At 42.1% G+C, this 17,181-nt stretch overlaps 1 protein-coding gene across 5 annotated transcripts in view; it reads left to right on the top strand.

Annotated features, from left to right (window-relative positions):
• Nucleotides 1-12,190: 12,190 nt before the first annotated feature.
• Nucleotides 12,191-17,181, top strand: part of LHFPL3 (LHFPL tetraspan subfamily member 3) — a 545,073-nt gene continuing 540,082 nt past the window's right edge. For 3 of the 5 annotated variants that reach the window (XM_067042802.1, XM_067042801.1, XM_067042799.1), the window contains exon 1: nucleotides 12,329-12,766. In XM_067042802.1, coding sequence (XP_066898903.1) covers nucleotides 12,331-12,766 — 436 coding nt within the window. In that variant the 5' untranslated portion in view covers nucleotides 12,329-12,330. Of the gene's footprint in view, nucleotides 12,767-17,181 lie in introns of all 5 variants that reach the window. The other 2 variants (XM_059074562.2, XM_067042800.1) reach the window with 2 other exon arrangements.

The raw sequence follows: 17,181 nt of genomic DNA on the forward strand, positions 1-17,181 counted from the left end.
TGCACAGCAAAGGAGACTATAAACAAAATGAAAAGGCAACCCTCAGAATGGGAGAAAATATTTGCAAATGAATCAACGGACAAAGGAGTAATCTCCAAAATATATAAACAGCTCATGCAGCTCAATATTAAAAAAACAAACAACCCAATCCACAAATGGGCAGAAGACCTGAATAGACAACTCTCCAAAGAAGACATATAGATGGGCAAGAGGCATATGATAAGCTGCTCAACATCACTAATTATTAGAGAAATGAAAATCAAAACTACAATGAGGTATCACCTCACCCCAGTCAGAATGGCCATCATCAAAAAATGTACAAACAACAAATGCTGGAGAGGGTATGGAGAAAAGGGAACCTTCTTGCACTGTTGGTGGGAATGTAAATTGATACAGCCACTATGGAGAACAGTATGGAGGTTCCTTAAAAAACTAAAACTAGAACTACCATATGACCCAGCAATCCCACTCCTGGTCATATACTCAGAGAAAACCATAATTCAGAAAGATACATGCACCCCAATGTTCACTGCAGCACTATTTACAGTAGCCAGGACATGGAAGCAACCTAAATGCCCATCGAAAGACAAATGGATAAAGAAGATGTGGTACATATATACAATGGAATATTACTCAGCCATAAAAAGGAACAAAACTGGGTCATTTGTAGAGACGTGGATGGAGCTAGAGACTGTCATACAGAATGAAGTAAGTCAGAAAGAGAAAAACAAATATTGGATATTAATGCATATATGTGAAATCTAGAAAATTGGTACAGATGAACAAGTTTGCAAGGCAGAAATAGAGACACAGATGTAGAGAACAAACGTATGGACACCAAGGGGGTAAAGTGGGAGGGGGTGGTGGTGGGATGAACTGGGAGATTGTGATTGACATATATACACTAATATGTATACAATAGATGACTAATAAAGAACCTGCTGTATAAAAAATAAATAAAATAAAATTTAAAAATTAAAAAAAGAAAAAGAAGAAAATGATACAGTACACAAGAGTAATATTGTGAAGTAATAATACATAATAGAGTGGTCTTTATGTGTAATGTCACTCATTTATTCTTTTGATATCTGCAATATGCCATGTACTACCATTCTATGCTTTGGGGACACAGCAGTGAATCAGAAAAAGTTCCCAGTTCTGTGGAGCTTACATTCTAGTGAATGATGTCTAAGCACCAAGTAAAGCCAAAGCACATTATGGTCCAACTGTGCAAGGGAGAGTTTTGCAGTAGTTTGGAGGGAGAAAATTGGTGAGATAATTGAGTTGACACAGGGCACATTGTAGTCCAGACATTGCAGCCTCTAAAAAACCTGTGCCAGATCAACCATGGCCAAATTTATAGTGAGAGAGGACTTCTTGAGTTGATCTTGTCTTTATGCATGTCAACTTGTATTAGTATAAGTGAATAAATAATATTTAAGAAGAAGATTTTTTTTTTTTTTTTTTTTGCGGTACGCAGGCCTCTCACTGCTGTGGCTTCTCCCGTCGCAGAGCACAGGCTCCAGACGCGCAGGCTCAGCAGCCATGGCTCACGGGCCCAGCCGTTCCACAGCATGTGGGATCTTCCCGGACCGGGGCATGAACCCACGTCCCCTGCATTGGCAAGCGGACTCAACCACTGCGCCACCAGGGAAGCCCAGAAGAAGATTTTTATTAGGTGGTATCTTTAAGTTTCTCAGTTGTGTCCTAGAAATGTTAATTTGAATTTTATTAATTTGTTGATTTGACTATATTTAATTTGTAGATGACTTTTGGATTGATAATTGTATGAGTAGGTTTCAAAAGAAGTATAAGAATAGGGACTTAATTAAACTTAATTTGTTTAACAGTTATATTGAAGTATAATTTACATGCCATAAAATTCAAGCATTGTAAATGTGCAGTTCCAGGATTTTTTTAAGTAAATTTCTACAGTTGAGCAACCATCATCATAATCCGGTTTCAGAACATTTAAATTTCCCCCCAAAGTTTTCTTGTGCCCATTTGAATCAATCCCTGTTCCCACCTCCAGCTGCAGGCTCTCACTAATCTACTCGCTCTAGGTATTTTCCTTTTCTGGAAATTTCATATAAATGAAATATTTTGCAACTGGCTTCTTTATCTTAGCGTAATGCTTTTAAGCTTCATCCGTCTTGAAGCGTGTATCAGTAGTTTTTTCATGTCTGTGGTTGAATAAATTCTGTTGTACAGATAAAAACACATTTTGTTTATCCATTACCAGTTCATAGACATTTAGATAGTTTTCTAGCCAGTCTGACAATCTCTGTTTTTTTATTGGAGAGTTTGGTCCATTCACTTTGTTTTTGTTTTAAGTTTAAAATATGTATATCTTTACATAGAATTTTTAGAATTAAACTTTTTATTTTGAGATAATTGTAGATTCACATGCAATTATAATAAATAATACAGAGATATTCTTGTGTACCCTTCACGCAGTTTTCCCCCAGTTGGTAACATTTTGCAGAACTATAGCATTACAGCACAACTAGAATATTGACATTGATACAGTCAAGATACAAAACATTACCATCAATACAAGGATCTCCTCCCAATTACCTTTTTATAGCCACACCCACTTCCCTCAGATACCCACTCCCTCCTTAACCCCTAACAGCTGTTAATCTGTTCTCCACTTCTATAATTTTTTTTATTTTAACAATGTTATATAAATAGAAGCACAAAGTATAAAATCTTCTGGGAATTCCCTGGCCGTCCAGTGGTTATGACTCCACCCTCTCACTGCCTAGGGCCTGGGTTCAATTCCCTGGTCTGGGAACTAAGATCCCACAAACAGTGCTGTGTGGCCCTGAAAAAAGTATATGCAGTAATCTTCTGGGATTGGCTTTTCTTCACTCAGCATAATTCATTCAAGCTACTCCATGTATCAATAGTTTGCTTCTTTTTTGAAATTGCTAAGTGATATTTGTTTTGTTTGTTTTTTTTTTTCTTTTTGGCTGCATTGGGTCTTCCTTGCTGCATGCGGGCTTTACCTAGTTGCGGCAAGCAGGGGCTACTCCTCGTTGCAGTGCATGGGCTTCTCATTGAGGTGGCTTCTCTTGTTGCGGAGCACGGGCTCTAGGCGTGCAGGCTGCAGTAGTTGTGGCTCATGGGCTCTAGAGTGCAGGCTCAGTAGTTGTGGCGCATGGGCTTAGTTGCTCCACAGCATGTGGGATCTTCCTGGACCAGGGATCAAACCCGTGTCCCCTGTGTTGGCAGGCAGATTCTTAATAACCAGGGAAGTCCTGATATTCAGTTTTGAAGGACAGCTTCCCTGGATATAGACGTCTTGATTCACAGTTATTTTTTCTTTCAGCATATTGAATATGTCATCCCAATGCCACTGGCCTCCATTGTTTCTGATGAGAAATTAGCCATAAATTGTATTGTTCCAGTGTTCCTATGAAGTGTTTTTCTCTTGCTGTTTTCAATGTTTCCTCCTTTTCAGATTCAGCAGTTTAACTATGATATGCCTAGATATGAATCTCTTTGTGTTTATCCAAATTGGGATTTATTGACCTTCTTGGATCTGTAATGTTTTTCATCAAATGTGGACAGTTTTCTGCCATTATTTCTTCAGATAAACTTTTTGCCCCAATACGGGACTCTCATTACACATCTTTGGTACATTTGATATTGTCTCACATATCTCCGAAGCTCTGCTTATTTTTCTTTAATCTTTTTTTTGTTTGTTTTCCTCTATCTTCTTCAGATTGGATACTTTCTCTTGATTTATCTTCAAATTCGCTGTTGCTTTCTGGTATAATATCAAACTGCTGCTGAACCTATCTAATGAATTTGTCATTTCAGTTATTGAATGTTTCATCTCTAGGGTCACCATTTGGTTCTTTTTTGTAGTTTCTATTTCTCTATTGAAATTTTCTATTTGTTATGTAATAGTTATTATACATTTAGGTAAGTCTTTTTTTGATTTTTTTTTTTTCGCAGTACATGGGCCTCTCACTGTTGTGGCCTCTCCCGTTGTGGAGCACAGGCTCTGGACACGCAGGCTCAGCAGCCATGGCTCACAGGCCCAGCCGCTCCGCGGCATGTGGGATCTTCCCGGACCAGGGCACGAACCCGTGTCCCCTGCATCGGCAGGCGGACTCTCAACCACTGCGCCACCAGGGAAGCCCTTAGGTAAGTCTTAAACATGGTTTCCTTTCATTTTTAAAAACATATTAAAAAAAATTTTTTTATTGATCTATGGTTGATTTATAATATTGTATTAGTTTCAGGTGTACAGCAAAGTGATTCATATATGTATATATTTCAGATTATTTTCTATTATAGGTTAGTATACGACCTTGAATATGGTTCCCTGTGCTACACAATATATCCTTGTTGCTTATTTACTTTATGTATAGCAGTTCATTCTTTTGTATGGCTGAGTAATATTCCATTGCATATATATACTACATCTTCTTAAGCCAGTCATCTGTTGATGGATGTTCAGGTTGCTTCCACGTATTGGCTATGATAAATAGTGCTAGCTATGAACATTGGGGTGCATGTATCTTTTTCAATTACAGTTTTCGTCTTTTCTGGATATATACCTGAGAGATTGCAGGATCATATAGTAACCTATTTTTAGTTTTTTAAGGAACCTCCATACTGTTCTCCATAGTGGCTGCACCAATTTACATTCCCATCAACAGAGCAGGAGGGGTATCTTTTCTACACATCCTCTCCAGCATTTATTATTTGTAGACTTTTTGATGGAAGCCATTCTGACCAGTGTGATACCTTATTGTGGATTTGATTTACATCTGTCTAACAATTAGCGATGTTAAGCATCTTTTCATGTGCCTGTTGGCCATCTGTATGTCTTCTTTGGAGAAATGTCTATTTAGGTCTTCTGCCCATTTTTTGATTAGGTTTTTTTTTTTTTGATATTGAGTTGTATGAGCTGTCTGTATATTTTGGATATTAACTTCTTGTTGGTGTATGGTTAAAACATTTAAAATAGCTGCTTCAAAGTTTTTGTGTGCTAAAACAAACATTTGGGTCCACTCGGGACTTCCCTGGTGGCACAGTGGTTAAGAATCTGCCTGCCAATGCAGGGGACATGGGTTCAATTCCTTGTCCAGGAAGATCCCACCATGCCCTGGAGCAACTAAGTCCATGCGCCACAACTACTGAGCTTGTGCTCTAGAGCCTGCGAGCCACAATTACTGAGCCTGCATACCACAACTACTGAAGTCTGCGTGCCTAGAGCTTGTGCTGTGCAACAAGAGAAGCCACCGCAATGAGAAGCCCGCATGCCGCAATGAAGAGTAGCCCCTGCTCGCCACAACTAGAGAAAGCCTGTGCGCAGCAACGAAGAGCCAACGCAGCCAAAAATAATAAATAAATTTAAAAATATATATATATATATATAAAATAAATAAAGCACTATTGTGTCAAAAAAAAAAAAAAACCAAACAACATCTGGGCCCACTCAAAGTCACTTTCTACTGACTGATTTTTCTCCTTAGTGAGGGTTAGACTTTACTATTTCTTTGCATGTTTCTTTTTTGTTGCTGTTGTTGAAAACTGAGCCTTTTAAATAGTAAATTATAGCAACTCTCGATTCTCATTTCTCCCTCCTGAGGCATTTTTTTTTCAGTAATTTGCTAGGACTTAGCTTGCAGAATCTGTTTCCCTCATGGTATGTGGCTGCTAATATCTCTGCTCAGTTTTTATTATTATTATAATATTTATTTTTTAGCCTGCCTTCCTAGAGTTTTCCCTTAAGTGTGCATAGCTTTGTGGTCAGGAAATGATTTGGGTAGAGACTGTGCTCAAATACATCAAACCTGTAAGGCTTCAATCCTCTGACAATGGATTCCTCCAGCATTTCTCAAGTCTTCCTCAGCTTTTACTTTCCATCAAATCATTTTTTGTCTCTTCTGAATGTGCATGTCATTCCTTGGCCAGAGGTGTGTGGAGAGCTTATTAGCTTTTCTATTGCTCTCTCATTTCCAGGGTATCCCTATTGGGCCTAGGTTCAATTGCTTGTCAGTAGATCTGTCCACAGTGGGAAGGTCATTCTTCCTCCCAGAAGACCCTGATGGGGTAGAGTCAGGATGAAGGGCTTTCATGAAGCCCAACTGTCTTGCCTTAATCATAGTCACTCCTTGAGTGGGAGTCCTGCAAGCCTCCCAGCCAAAAAAAAAAAAAAAAAAAGACCAGTGAGTGGAATGAAGTATTTATTCAAAATGAAATAGTCTACAGCCAGAAAACAATAATCATATATGCATATAGTCTTCCCAGGCAGTCGAACTGTTTGAAAAGTAAGTTGGTATATCAGAGGATGGATGTGATGGATTTGATTAAAATTCTTAATTTTTCAGACATTTGTTTCCTGTAAGAGGATTATATGCTCCCAGCACTTTCACTTTTGGCTTTTTCTTATGACATGCTTTGGCCAATGGAATATGAGATGACATGCTGCATGCTATATTTGAACAGAAGTTTTTAGATACAGTTTTATAATTTGCCTTAACCTCTTACACTTCTGTCCTTATGCCAAAAAAATGCCCCAGATAGGAGCTGCTCCTTCAACTTGGACTTCAGAATGAGAATACAAGCAGACCTGCAGTCGGGTTTACTGCCTGGACCTTGGTTAGCCAACCAACAACCATTGTCTGATGTGGGTTAAAAGAAAATGCTTGTGTTTATAAGCAGCTGAGAGTTTGGTTTGCTTCTCTAGCAAAAGCTGACTAATATCGGCATGAAAATGTGCCCCTTCAATAAAAGTACTGAATTATCAAGAATAATATTTTTGTGTCCCTATAGTAGTAAAAGAAAGCATCTGGGTGGGTTTTCTTCACATTTAGAGGGGTGTTTGTGACTCTAAGACTTAAAATATACAGTATGTGGCTTGGGGGATAGTCTCACCAAGGCCGAACCTGAGATTTGAGAGACTCAAGTGATTGCCTAGTAGGAGAGACAAGTTTTGTGGATAAAGATGCCTTTAGCAGAGAATTCAAGTAGCAGTTCCAAATATGAGCCCAATACTAAAAATGCAAGTGTAGATGTTCCAAATGAAAATGTTGATTTTCAGTCAAGGTACATCTTGAATGGGAAACTCTGTGAAGCAGGTTCAGAATGAATAGCAGATAGAATTCAATTTTTTTTTAAGATCAGGAAGACCAATCAGTACTAACTTGAAAGAGAACAGAACCTACATACTGAACTTAAAACTTTAATATAATAGCACTCCATGACGGGCTTAAAAAATCATCCCTCAAGTGATGGTCACGTTTTCATAGTATTTTACTCAATAGAGGTAACTACTTACCTTCCGACAGAATTGTTCTGAAATCCTCAAGGGCTTAAAAGGGTTAACAGAGAGATAGTTCTTCTAACATAGGCTGCTGGAGGTGTTCAGCCTTATAAGAAAATAACGTATAAAAGGGATAACTCTTACACAGAATCCAATTCAAACTAGAGGAAAAAGGTCAGGAAAGAGAATGACTGATATTTCTATTTCCCACTTTTCTCTGTATGTGGAGTTCCACATCTCATTGCAAAGTGGTATAGACCAAGGTGCAGTGAAATCAGAGCCTTGTGATCATTTGCTCTTGATTTGTATGGGGCATTGAAACACTCCATCCATCTGACTGCCAATGCTAACCTAGTGACTAAGAAATGTTTCATGATTTCTGTAAAGCTCTTAAAAAAAAAAAGGATTGGGGGAGGAGGCAGAGGGAAACCCTTGGTGACTGAAAAGAGCTTCATTTTTAGAATCTTTATATTCTGGAGTGGGATCTAATATTGGCCCTAATCATTGATTAAGTAACAGATTTTAGAAATCACCTTTTTCTCCATTTTCCAAGGTCATAGCAATGACTCACCTGAAAATACTAAGTACCCACTGCCTGAAAAATTATAACAATCCTCAGAAAGGATTTTCATTTTAAATGAAATGTTTGCATCATCAGAGTCTGATATCTCTTGTTAGGTCTCACATCATTTTTTTTCAAGTACTGCATTTTATCTTTTTTTTTGCAAAGTCATCCTGGAATAGTCTTTGTAGAACAGAATAGAATTTTACTGCAGAAAGGGACCTTAGAATTCCTCTGATGTCCCTCCCCTCTTCCTCACCATAATTCTAGAGATGAGGAAAGGAGCCCCAAGAGCCTTGGTTTCTCATGATTAGGTGAAGACGGTGCTGGGTTTGGATCCCAAGTCCCTTGCCCTCCAAAACATTTATACTCTCCCAAGCCGTCACAGATTAGTTTGGGACCAAAACATTTAGTCCTGGGGCTTCCCTGGTGGTGCAGTGGTTGAGAGCCTGCCTGCCAATGCAGGGGACACGGGTTCGTGTCCCGGTCCGCGAAAATCCCACATGCCGCGGAGCAGCTGGGCCCGTGAGCCATGGCCGCTGAGCCTGCACTTCCGGAGCCTGTGCTCCACAATGGGAGAGGCCACAGCAGTGAGAGGCCCGCGTACTGCAAAAAAAAAAAACCACCAAAAAACATTTAGTCCTTTTACTCACCAGGAATCTTTTGAGTAGTGTTACACAGTGCAACTATTCTTCTTCTGTTTTCTCTTTTATAGCCCTAACATTAAAACACAGTTTGGGGTCAAACTGGGTCTCACTACTGACCCTTTGTGGCAGTAAGAGAAAAACATTTTTAACAGTGAAGTTTGAGATTTGAGTGCTCAGTGTTTCTAATTTGATGCTGTCAATGCCACTGACTTCTACTAGTTATTTAGCACATATGAATCACGTTATAGTTTCAAAATACTTTTCTATCAATAGCAACTTGTTAGCATGAACCAGGCTAGATTTATTATCTCCTCTTCCCCCAAACAGCTGTCCTGGTCACATCACGTTTGATGAATGTAATTAGTTGCCCAGATGCTTAGCTGTCTGAGCTCCTAAAATCTGCATGGTGCCAGACTCAAGCTTTAGATTAAGGATAGGGACAGTCTTATCTCTGGGGTTTCTGGTTGCCAAGGGCAAGGTTGGAGATGGGCAACGGGGGTATTTGGGAAGAAGTAGAAGGACAATCTGCATTCATCGATGGCATCTGAAGCGTTTACATGTATTCCAGTTCTTCCCTGATTCCAAGAGTCTTGGGAGATCCTGCTTCATCCTAGAAATCTTTTGTAGCGCAGGGAAGGATAAAAGTGGGGAGAAAGGCCATTGGAAGGGTTCAGTACACCCTTGACTGACCCCTCACCTCAAGGAGCAACAACTCTGATTCTCATAGGGAAGGTGGTCACTTTAGGTTAGCAATACACCAACACTGGTCTGTTCCTAGTTGCTGTTGATAAGAGGGGACACGTTGAGTGTGTCCCTTGGCATAGTGATACTGAGCATGAACCCAGAGGCAATTCCAAAACTGGAATAAGAATAAGGCTCTCCTTGGGCACGACTCAAATAGAAAAGCTCTTTGAATCACGACATTTGAATCTGAGTCACTTGCCAGTCTTTTCTTGGTCCTGTAAAGTCAATTTAAGCACTGAGATCTAAACCAGACTTTTTGATTCTCCACCTTTCCCCTCTCAGCAACCTTCCATCTCAACCACCCTAGGGGAACAGTAAGATCTCTTTTAGGCACTGATTTTAAAGAGAGACCACTTTATACAAGCAGGTTTGGGGGGATTTGAGGGCTTAGAAGAGTCACTAGAAATTACTGTCAGTTCTTGCTGTAAAGCTATCTCTGCCCCTGGGACACATGGACTGCCAGATGGCCCCATAAATCCAATTACCCTCACCTTTCCTCTTCCTCCTTCCATGTTAAAACACTTCTGATTTTGATTTAACAGCAATTTCAGGGGAGTTAAAACAAACGCAACCTAACAGAAGTCCTGACCCTCCATTGCCACCAGTGCACTGATGGGGCATCCTCACGAATTATATTTTTAGAGACTTGCAAGAGTTATATTGGGCTGGCTCGTATTTAGGTCATCTTCCCTACCCATCCCCCTCCCCAATCCCTCTGATTTTTAAAAGACCTTCTGAGAGTCTACAACCAGATTTTAAGAAGTTCTTAGGCATCGCCTAAACTTTCATGTCTCATGCTACTGTTTAACATTGTCCTCTTGACTTCCAAAGTCCCGCCTCATGGACCTTGAACTTCATGACTATAGGAAAAACTGAATGTAAGATTCTAACACTCACCCTTTTAAATTCTTTCCCAGTTTCAATCCCTTCCTTAGCTTCTGTGTCCCACATCCCTATTTCCACTGTCTCCCCCCTCTCCCCATGCAATGGTAAATCATCAGGTTATTAAATGAGGGGCATGGTTGGTCTTCACTACTTAGGGTGTGACCCCTCTTCCATATAATAGCCACTTATGTAGCCGAATGCCTTTTGGAGCTTTCCTTCCTTGGTCTCCAGTAGCCACCCCTCCAAACCGAACCATTCTGAGTGTTCTTACCTCTTCCTGCTAACTTCATGTTCCACCTGGTATCTCACGTGTCTCACTGTCCTGTTAAGAAGCTGGGCAGATTGGGCATAATGGCAAGACAGTGTCAAGGAGCTTTTATGTATGTTTTTGCGTTATAGTAAGGTGTGTGATTAAGTGTAGATTTAAGGGTCAAATTCTCCCTTCTGCTCAGAGAATTCAGCAGTCATATGGTTCAAAATGGCTTGTTACCAAAATCTGATGTGGCTATTGAACATTCTGGTTTCACTGCTTTGAGCAGGGGTTACACGTTTTATATCAGAGTTTGAAGGAACCAAAAAAGTAACAAATAGAAATAAAGAAAGGAAGTTTGAGGGGCTTCCCTGGTGGCGCAGTGGCTGAGAGTCCGCCTGCCGAGGCAGGGGACACGGGTTCGTGCCCCCGTCAGGGAAGATCCCACATGCCTCGGAGCGGCTGGGCCCGTGAGCCATGGCCGCTGAGCCTGCGCGTCCGGAGCCTGTGCTCCGCAACGGGAGAGGCCACAACGGTGAGAGGCCCGCGTACCGCAAAAGAAAGAAAAAAAAAAAAAAGGAAGTTTGAAAGGCAAAGACTGTTAAAAGAGCAACAGAAAGACTGCAAAGTGAAAACATTAAGCTAAGGAGACAGCACACAGTGCAGGCGTGTTTAACAGCAATGCCACATGAAAATGTAAGGGGCTATATATGGATAATTCAGAGGAAATTACTCTGAAAAGAACTTTCTGGTTAGTTGTGGGGTGGGGGAAATACCTGGACAAGGAACGAAAACAACTCTCTGCTGTCGTCGTAGTATCCTTAGCACCCAGCCCAGTGCTGCCAATGAATATTTGTATAAGAATTAGAACACCGGCCAAAATACCCGATGTTTTCAGAAGAACTATACATTTCGGTGACACAATCACTTCTATGACCCACAGGCCCCATCTATGGCAGGATTTGTGGGGAAAATGACCTGACTTAAAGGAAAGTATAGGGCATCAATAGGCTACAGTTCATCTGGCTGCATGGGGGGCGGGGGCGGGTGGGACGCGAAGAGGAAATAAGCTCTGCTGAGCTGGTATGAGACCACCCTTGAGGTGTGCCTTTTACGTTATTGTCTGCCAGTTTCCAGCCCAACTTCTGTCTCCACCTCGTCGACCCGAGGCCACCGAGGAGTTAGCCGTGGGCGGTGCTCTGTGGTTGTCACTGGGAGTCTCTTGGGGCACCACGCCTCTTTTCCCTTGGCGTCTCTCGCCTTCACGTGCCGCGCTGCCCCTCGCGCGTCTGCAAAGATGCAGAGGTCGAAGCATGTTGTCGTGCGGCGCTTGAAACGCTCTCAGAACGAGCCTCCGGCGCCCGGCCACTAACACCAACCGGGATCCTGGGGTCGCCTCTAGGATCCCTATGGGTGCTCCCGCCCCCTCCTGAGGTCCGCCCTCCCCAACTCTAGGCTTGCGTCCCCGGCCCACGCCCGCCACTTGAGGGTCGTCCCAGGGTCGCTGAGGTCCTCCGAGCCGCTGGGCTCGCGGCGTGAAGGGAGGCGGAAGGCGGGAACCCGGGGGGGGCGCCCGAGCTCGCGCGCCACGACGCCCAGCGCGGGATTTGCCGCCTTCAGCTGCAGCAGCAGCAGCGGCGGCGGCGGCGGGAAGAGGGGCGGAGGGCGGTGAGGAGGGCTGCAGCCCGGGCCAGGAGGGAGGGAGGGAGGGGGGCCGGGAGGCTGTGCCAGGCGAGCCGGAGGGGTGCTCGGCGCTCGCCCGCCCTCCTTCCGGGAGCGAGGATGCAGACTCTGAAACTGGCGCTGCTGGGCTGAGGCGGAGGCAGGGGAGTTGCAGCGCGCGCGGCTCGGTGAGTGTGTCTCCTGAGCGCGGAGAGGCGGGGGGAGGCGCAGGAGGAGGAGGAGGAGGAGGACGAGGAGGAGGAGGAGGAGGAGGAGGAGGAGGAGGGGGAGAATGCCCGGAGCCGCCGCCGCTGCCGCCGCCGCGATGCTCCCGGCTCAGGAGGCTGCCAAGCTGTACCACACCAACTATGTGCGGAACTCGCGGGCCATCGGCGTGCTGTGGGCCATCTTCACCATCTGCTTTGCCATCGTCAACGTGGTGTGCTTCATCCAGCCCTACTGGATCGGCGACGGCGTGGACACCCCGCAAGCGGGCTATTTCGGGCTCTTCCACTACTGCATCGGCAACGGCTTCTCTCGGGAGCTGACCTGCAGGGGCAGCTTCACGGACTTCTCCACGCTGCCCTCGGGAGCCTTCAAAGCCGCCTCCTTCTTCATCGGCCTCTCCATGATGCTCATCATCGCCTGCATCATTTGCTTTACCCTCTTCTTCTTCTGCAACACGGCTACGGTGTACAAGATCTGTGCCTGGATGCAGCTCACCTCCGGTGAGTGCGCTCTCGCCTCCGTGGAGGCGGGGGGACCCGGGGCGCTCGAGGCGGGGAGGGGCGGGAGTGGGAGGGACAGGGGGCGCCGTGCAACTTGAATCCGCTCAGGCGGGAGCCCTTGGAGGCCGGAATCCCCGGGGTTCCCCAGCCTCGACACCAGCGCCTCGTCCCGGGGCTTTCGAGAACCTCCAAAGTGTGGGGCACGCCACCCAGAGGGACGCGATGGAGGCAGGGCGCTTCCTGGGCCGAGTCCCCTACGAACTAGAGATGGGGAGAAGAAGCGGGGGCTCAGGGCGCGAGCTGAGGGACTAAGCAGGAGCTGGCAGCGAGGCGAAAAGCGGATTTGAAGTGATTGTAGTGCAAGGAGGGTCAGCCTGCTCTGTGGCTCTCTGGGACGGTTTCAGTCACCGCTTCTTGAGGGTGGTTGAGAGCTGGAGTGAAGTTGCTTGTCCCGGGAAGTTATAAAATTTTTATCATCCATCTGGAGGTGAAGAAATCCGAATTCCGTTTTGGGTTTTACCCTTTTAAGAAAAATGTAGCTAAGAATGTTCCTTAGCAATTCCCCAATGTCACATCTTCAGTTTGCTTCCTTGTCAGAGCAAAGGTACTTCCATTTCATCGTTAAACAGTGAAATCTTGAGGGAATCAAGATTTCTCAAGATCTCAGTTTTAGGGAAGTGGCTTTAGGAAGATGGGCAGAGAGGAAAGCTTGTTTCATTGGTGTCTCTGATCACTCTTTGCCTGTGGATGATAGGTGGTTGCTAGCTGGAGAATATGAGAGTACTTTTTCTGAGCGTCAAAGTTACTTTTAACCCAGAAAGGATGGGGGTGCATTTCCTGGTGGCTTTGGAGAATCCTGAAACAAAACTGACTCCTTTCCCTACCTCCTGTGGTTCCTTAGCCACCATGGGTGCCCTGCCTTCTAAAGGCAGACTCCATCCTCTGACACTTGACACCCTCCTGTTTTTGTTTTGATTTTATGGATGGTCTGGTTGTGAAGGGACATAGGATGTCTCAGGCAGCCACGTTCTCGTTTGTATTTTGTTTTATTTTATTGTTCTCTTTCTTAAAGGTGTTACCTTCAAGATTTTGTAGTTTTTCCTATCTATGCCTGGGAAGATTTTCTGGGGAGTAGGGCTTTGATCCCTGAGTTTACCAGAATGTTACAGGACGATTAAGTCCTGAAGGGTGCCGGACAAGAGCATTAAGTTCATGTTCTTATACTGTTAGTTTACTATAGGAGAAGCTTGTGGGAGAATAATCTTGTTTGGAAGTATTTGCTTTGTATTAAGTATGCCTCAGCTGGTTTTGATTTGCCATATGCGGTGAACATATGCACATGAGAGGCAAGAAATGTACACCAGTAAAGAACACCCCCCCAAAAAAATACCATTATTCTTCTGAAATATGAGTTTTCTGCTTTTCCTTCTGTCCTTCCACCCCTAGCTTCTTGAATCACCCCCCCCCCATGTTTTTATATATAATGTTGTCTTTTATGGCCATTTCAAGAGCAGACTGACTTTGAGATTTGGAATAAATTCATATATTATTGTTGTTCTTGGCACTTAGTTCTGGTTTGACTTTGAAGATAGCAGGACGTTGAGGATGCAGATGCTTTATAAAAAAAAATTGACCCTGCACAGCTAATTTTAATTTTTCTAAGTTAAATGACCTATTTAGACGGGTGATTCAAATTAGATTCTTTTTCAAAGGTCTGAAAGTAATTTGCAGGTGATTTCTCACCATGTTACAAGATATTTTATTTTTATGAGATTTTGTGCTCTAAACCAAAGTTGTTGTTGTTTTAAAAAGGAAAGAAAACTATCTTTGGTAAAGAATTACCATTTTGAAGTTAATACAAACTGCAACTATTACAATGTTTTTTTCTTTTATTTGTTCTGCAAAATCATTTATTCTGCAGTAGTGAAATATGATGTCATGTTTTCAGAAGTTTGACATCAATATACTGTCCTGTTTCCCATATATCAATGTAAAATGTAATGATAACCTTTGTACTGATGAAGATATAAGGACATTTACTTCATTTTCGGAGAAGTCCAGATCCCTAAGTTTCTGGCATACTTTAAAAATCTTTATTTTTCAATTTATTTGGTATTTTATTTCTAGGTAAACCACAGAAGGACATAATCTTATTTATTACTGAAGTATATTAATTAAAAAAGAATTGATTATGAATCAGTCAATTATATTAAGAGTTAAAGTCAGTTTTATTCACAGATTTTTTTAAAGGATGGGATAAAGAAGGTATATCTGAAGAAAGTCTCGTTTAACGTGCTTTTCAGGTTTTAAAAGTCTCATGACACTAACAGTAAATTTAACATAATGTATTGTAATTTACTGTCAAAGTTTAGTTTCTAAACTTTAGGCTATTTCTTTTTAATGTTAAGAAGGCTTCTTATAATTTAAGTGTACCTAGGCCTCTCAAGTGTAATTTTCTAACTATTAAGATGAGACCTAACCTGCCGTTTGCTTAAGACTGTTTAACCTTCATTGGAAGTCAGATGATTAGGTTGTGTATTTAGTTATCTAAGCATTTTACTATACTAACCTCATATATCAGAGCCAGGGAGAATATTCCATATGAAATGATACACTAAGATGATGAAGCAGGAGACTTTCTTGTGGCAAAACAACATCAAGAATTATTCTTTTTATGATTCTGAACAATGAACTAGAAAAAGTACTTTATTTATTGGACCTGAAAATGATGTTGCTTTCTACCTAAATGTGCAAAAGGCACATAATTAATGGTGCTATTATGAACACCTGCCCTCTCCTTCCCACTCTCTTCTCTGAATCATCATTAACCTCAGTGGAGTGAAACTACAGAATTAGGAGCTAATATGTCACACTTCCTCCAGATGTAATCTTATACTTAGGGACCATGCCAATCATAAAGACTGAAGACAGAAAAATAATATGTAAAATAAATAATAACAATTAGAGATGCAAAATTTCCCCAATTCACAGAGAGACAGCTTCTTGAGAAGAAAAGAGAGATGTTTCTTCTTTCTGTATGATTTCTCTACTAATAAGAAAGATGTAGATCTGTACTTGTCAAGCAGGGCAATAAAGTACAGATCTTTTTTTTTTTTTAAATTCAGGATGGCATGGGGATTGTGTGTTTCTGGGAGCTTGAGTCTCTGCTTTCATGTATTTGTTTTCAAATCAGTATTTCAATCTGTTTCCAAGTCTATTAATAGCCAAGTTTCATAAAGGTAGGGTTTTGTTTGTTTTATTGAGTATCAGCCATGTCTTAAATTGTTTTCAGAAACGCAAGTTTTAGCCATTATAAGCCAATGAAATCTTTTATTTTTTTAATAAGCTAAAGCATTAAGGCAGAATTTAAGGGTTTTAGACATCCAGCACAGACTTTTTGTTGGAAAACTGCAGATGAGGAGGTATTTGGTTTCATCTGTGAATAAGGGGAACCGGATCCAGTTAGATTTCCATGTTTGGTAGGGATAAGATAGGAGGAGGGGGTTGCATTCACCAGATCGCTATCTCTGGCCATTCTGAGCGTACCAACAGGAAGGGCCACCAAGATGGCGAGGCTCTGTGGCAAGAGTTAAGGGCTGAATTGCTTAGTTACCTTCCCCGGCCTCCCAGTCTTAGTTTTCCCCAGCTCTTTTTAAACAGCTTGCTTTCTTAAATTTTATACCTTTGTCATTTAGTTGAGATGAGAATCACCTGAGGTAATTACTGCATTTCTTAGCCTGCAGCAAGAGCCTTGGCAATGTTATACCATTCTCTCAGGGCACCTTGCTCTTTTCTTATATATCTTATCAGCATTTGAGATTACAAATGTGTTTGTTTGTTTAATGTCTGTCTTTTCCAGTATACTGAAAGTTCTTTAAATTCATGTCTGTTTTTCATATAGCATAGAGGTCAAGATCATGGACACTGGAGTAAAAAGATGTGGGTTTGAACCCTGGCTCTGGTACTCATTGACTGTATGACCTAGGGAATTAATTTCTCTGTACTTCAGTTGCTCATCTGCAGAGTGAGCATATAATTGTACTTAGCTCAGGAGATTGGTGCAAGGATTAAATAAGCCAAGGTATACAGGAGAACAGTGTCTAGCACATAGTAGGCAAGCAGTATAGTTGTGTTAGGTAGGATTACTGTTCTTATGTTATTATTACTACTGTATCTTGGCACACAGTAGTATGTATATGTCTGACACATAATAGGTATTCATTTTTATTGAGTTAATGAATAAAAAAATAAATGATTAATGGCATGAAGAATGAAAAGAGAAGGAAGTGATTAAAAATGTCCCACATGCCATGTTGAGAAGTGAATACCATATACTTTGAAAGCCATGATGCTCATCTTTCTCACTGGTTTGTGGCATCAACAGAAATTGCACTAAAGGAATTCTTCCAAAATTC

This window comes from Kogia breviceps, chromosome 9 (genome assembly GCF_026419965.1).
Source record: "Kogia breviceps isolate mKogBre1 chromosome 9, mKogBre1 haplotype 1, whole genome shotgun sequence".
Classification (NCBI taxonomy): domain Eukaryota; kingdom Metazoa; phylum Chordata; class Mammalia; order Artiodactyla; family Physeteridae; genus Kogia; species Kogia breviceps.